General features: G+C 48.1%; 1 protein-coding gene across 1 annotated transcript; it reads right to left on the minus strand.

Moving 5' to 3' along the window:
* Positions 1-2,219: 2,219 nt before the first annotated feature.
* On the minus strand, positions 2,220-3,146 carry LOC122382867 (lymphocyte antigen 75-like). The gene has a single exon (XM_043368727.1). The coding sequence runs from the start codon at positions 3,144-3,146 to the stop codon at positions 2,220-2,222; it is 927 nt and encodes a 308-aa protein (XP_043224662.1).
* Between the last annotated feature and the right edge of the window lie 1,581 nt (positions 3,147-4,727).

The following is a 4,727-nucleotide window of genomic DNA, read 5'->3' on the forward strand; positions in this document are numbered from 1 at the left end:
GCCATAGAAAACCAATAGTTTCTGAGTTATAAAGCCGCCAAACATAGGGTTGCAGTGTGACCTCCAGGAACTGCCCGAGGCTATATCTCGGAAACCGTTGTTCGAAGAAAAAAATCCTTGCCACAGCTGGGTTCCCCGCCCATCACAACCCATTAGACCAATTTTAAGCAAAAAATAAAATATGAGGGTGTAAATTTTATTTATTTTTGGTCGATCGATCGTGGAATGCCCCAATAAGGAGCATGTGTAGCGACTAAAGCGTCATTACGGAGCGAGCGAAGCGAGCGGAGTCTCATACTGAATTAAGGGAAAATCCTGAGTATGAGCGGCCGGCCGGCCGGCCGGCCGGCCGGCCGGCCGTGGGGACGCTCTTCAAAAGCTAATATCTTAGGAACGGGACATCCGATTGACAAGCGGTCTTCTTTACTGAATGTCATTTGGACGTAAAAGTTCTGTGGTGTGATGGCCACCATGCGTTCTTGCCAACCACCGCACGTGGCGCGTGGTAAAGTTGGACATTTTTTAAGAACCCCCAAAATTGCAACCTCAATAACGGCACAACGGTTGGGCCGATTGAATTGAAACTCGGTACACAGTTAGGTCTCCATCAGAAAATTCATCTGCATGTGTTAAGGTTGGGGTGCTACAGCACGTGCGCACGTGCAGGGGGCGGTCCCAGATCTCGAGAACGGCTGGGCCGATTGCGCTCAAATTTGGTACACGGTTAGGGACCAGTTAGTAGGGTGCCGTGCAAAAGTCAGTTTGGACCCCGCTTGCACGTGCGCACGTGCAGTGTGCCGCTTCCAGATCTCGAGAACGGCTAGGCCGATTGCGCTGAAATTTGGCACATCGCTAAAGACCGGTTAGTAGGGTGCAGTGCACAAGTTAGTTGGAGGTACCCCCTCGCAATTTCGCACGTGCAAGGCCCATCCTCTCGCTCGCTCCGTTGGTCGCCCAAAAGGCGTTTTACTGGTCTATATCCGATTCTAATATCACTTTCCCAACACCTGCTGGCCACTGCACAAGGCAATCGGAACTGAAGCGACATCTGTGCCAAAGGAGCTGCACGCTTTCAGCCCAGAGGCAGCACTTGATATAAGCCGTTTTCACGATGGGTTACCTGGCGAATGCGCCAAACTTGACCAAATATGCACCAAAATCTCTGTTACAAAAAAATCACATGACGAGCTTATTTCAGTGTTAATAGAAAATAATGTCTCATGAATTAAAAAAGTCCTATATAGGCAACTGTACAACCTAAATTCTTAGTGACACAATGAACCTAATTTGTCCAAATATGCACCAACTCCACGCCTTAGGAACACCAAATGTGTACCAGTTAGCCGTCGTGAAAACGGCTATAGATTGCTGTTTGCTTCCTATATTTTGCTCAACTTAGATGAGGTTATTATTTTCTTTTTCTCCCAGCCACCCCACTGAGTCAAAAAATGACAATCGTACTTGACAATTGTCGTCTAGCTTCCAGTACCTATTTTGAATATTTGGATGACCTATGACTAGACGTGCCTAGGTACTACATAAGTCGTGTGTAACTAAATTACATATGTGCTTATCTACCTCCATTTTAACTACTGTAAATACCTATGTTAGCATAGTACATACCTATATTGACACCAATTATTTCGCTGGATTTCCGTTTTTAAGTTGGCAGTTCCGAAGAATCCAATTGGCTGGTCTCGCGAAAGCTGTATAGGTATAGTTGTGCTCTTTATCTCACGGGCCAGCGCATCCGCATTCGTGATAATTATTTGCTGTTTATGGCTAACGTTGAGCCCGCCCATCAACCGGTATGGTGTGGAAGACGTATAAGATATTGTTTCTATTGGGACTAGCAATTTTGATTTAATAAAAGGCACTAATCGATTTAGGAAGATCAAGCTGATCCAAGCTCTCCATTTATTCTTCCATACAAAATAATGCGTTCCACACTCGTTAAATTGAAAGTATATATTGTATGAAAAAAACATTCACCATACAAATGCCAAACAAATATTCATCCACACACGCACTACATGTTTTTAGCAGCCACGCTTACAAAGTACAGCTGAATATAGCCAATGCGAGGCCACAGTAGCCGTTACACATACCAAATACCCATCAAAAATGTACCCTTCTTATTTCTAACGCCGTGCTACTGATGAACGCTTTCACCGCTTCATCATTGCTTTACTCAATTACCTTTTACTTTCTCACCGTGATTACAGCCAGTAGCTGCCGGCCCCACTGTCGAAGAGCTCGTCAGAGTTAGCCTGCTTGTAGCAGATGTAGTTCTGCTCGGTAAGACAGTTGAGGTGCTGCAGGGGCGGGTCGGGGTACGCTCCCGCGTTGAGCGCCACGCAGTCGCTCCCCTCCTCCCAGTCGTCCAGGTAGGGACCGAGCACGTCCGGCACGTTATCGGCCGACGTGCCGTCCTCCCAGACGTACGTCTCATTCTGGTTCTCCAGGCCGGTCCAGTAGACGATCGAGTCGTCGGCGCTGAGCAGCAGGAAGGTCAGCAGCTGAGAGTTGTTGATGGAGATCAGCTCGGCGCCCTGCAGGTGGCACGCGTGTCCGGCCGAGCCCCAGTACTGCTGGTCGTCGCTGAACAGGTAGCAGACCTCTCCGTACTGCAGCCAGCCGGCCTCGCAGGGCGGCTGCGTCGGCGGCGGCGCCGTGGTCGTCGGCGCCTCCGTCAGGTCCACGTAACAGATGTACGGACGCCTCGTGCTCGCGTTGTCGAAGCGGAACAGGCCGTCCTTGCCGGACATGTAGCCGTACAAGTCGTTCCCGGCGTCTTCAGCAATGAACTGGTCGATTTCGGAGCCGACATAGGGAGTGCCGTCGGCCCAGCTCTTCTCACCGCCCACGTTCAGAAGGCCGGTCCAGTAGTCCTGTTCGGCCTCTGTGACTTTATAGTACTGCGGGTAGAAGCTGTTGGCGTCACTGAGGGACAGCAGGTTGCCAGTGCCGTTGGCGCTGGTCAGACAGGCTGTGTAGGCCAGTGTCCATGAATTGCTCTCGTTGGCATACATGTAGCAGTGGTTGTCGCCCAGACCGAGATCCTCAAACCCGTCGGGACAGTCCTCGGCCGCGGCTGCCGCCAGGAGCGACACCAGAGCGGCGCAAACAGCGAGAAGGCACCTCATGGCGACGGTGACGATAGGCGACCGGACGGAACGGAATGCTGAGTGCCGTGCGGTCGAGGGGGAGGCTATATACGCCCGCGGGCGGTGGGAGACAGCGCACCTGCGGGCCTCCCGCCCCCCCCCCCCGCCTCACCTCCACTGCAGCCGTGGTGAATCGTCACGTGCTCTCGTGGAACGGCACCGTACAGCCAATTCCTCGTAGTCCATTTCTGCAAAAGGAAGTAGTCTCCTGGCGCAGAAACTAGTACGTGGAACGCCAATTGCACTATCGATAATTCGTTGCATGCAATTGCAGCCTGCTTTACAACAAACAGCATCTGCTCACTAAGAAACGTCAAAGTTCACCGTAGCGTGTCGACATCTTTAATTTTTCCATACAATACTGTACATATACAGTGCCTAGAGCTAAATTTTCATGCCAACTCTGGGACGGTTAGCTTCACCTCTTAGTCATAGCTCAAAGTTCTTGCATTACTAGATCAGGAGGCTACACTGGAAAAGTTTCATTTACAAACATTTGCCCATTCACTTTGCTTATTTTTAGGTCACATAGGAACTAATTCACCATGAGGCATATCACATCAATTTATTAGGGCAGTTTCTACAGGAAACTGAGTCCAACGAGGGCCGACACTCATCCAGCTTCCAACCTTCACACATACACACAAGAAAAAAACTACACAACAGTTAACATTTTGAGCAAGTTCAGAGATACGGCTGAATTAGTTCAGTTCAGCGAACACAAACACACGATGTCGAAATAAGAGGTCTTTAAGAAAATAAACGCTTTATTTCACCATTATGGTTTGGTTCGAAAGATTGTCATTAATGGGACCCTCCCACCTTCAAAAATGTTACTGAATTGGCATAGAAGTGGTGTCGCATGATTCAGATTGAGCAAAAATGAGTATATACCTAATTCCATTGAAAGCTAACAAATATTAACCGGTTTTGGAGATATTAGACTATTACTTTTGTTTATTCTTCGGAGCCTTCGTTGTTCCTATGACGTCATTTGGAAGCAATAATTTGGTATCTTAAAAGTGCGACAGATGTTGCGCGCAAATAGCATACACCACCACTGCTTCAAAAAGATGTTAGTATCAGTTTTTAAAATCGCTAGATCTGCGCTGACGTCACAAATTCAGAGGGGGCATTTAAATGCATTAGCCCCTCTGAATCCAAAGTGCTGCAACTTTGCAATTAAATATCTCCGAATTAAAGCCTTTCTCGATGTTGTGAGTGTCCAAACCGGTAAGAGCAAGCCAGGGACCCCAATTTGGCTATCTCAACTCAAGAGAGTGTTAAGGTGGGCTGGTCACTTTAAAAAAGGAAATGTTCGTCGATCACTCTTCAACGAAAGAATGCCACATTCATTTTCAAGGATACCATCTCACGTCTATCTTTCCCGCATAGCCTTAGCGGAAGCGCTAACAGAAGGCCACTGCTATGTAAAGTCCCTCATATAGTGATAAGAGTCCTTAGTGAGTTTCTCATCGACAAAACTAATACATTTTGGCCCAAGTTTGTATATTTTTGATAGCATTATGGATGACGACACGTGAGCCACCTGTTCTGTTC

Source organism: Amphibalanus amphitrite, unplaced genomic scaffold (assembly GCF_019059575.1).
Source record: "Amphibalanus amphitrite isolate SeventyFive unplaced genomic scaffold, NRLGWU_Aamphi_draft 000149F_arrow, whole genome shotgun sequence".
Lineage (NCBI taxonomy): Eukaryota > Metazoa > Arthropoda > Thecostraca > Balanomorpha > Balanidae > Amphibalanus > Amphibalanus amphitrite.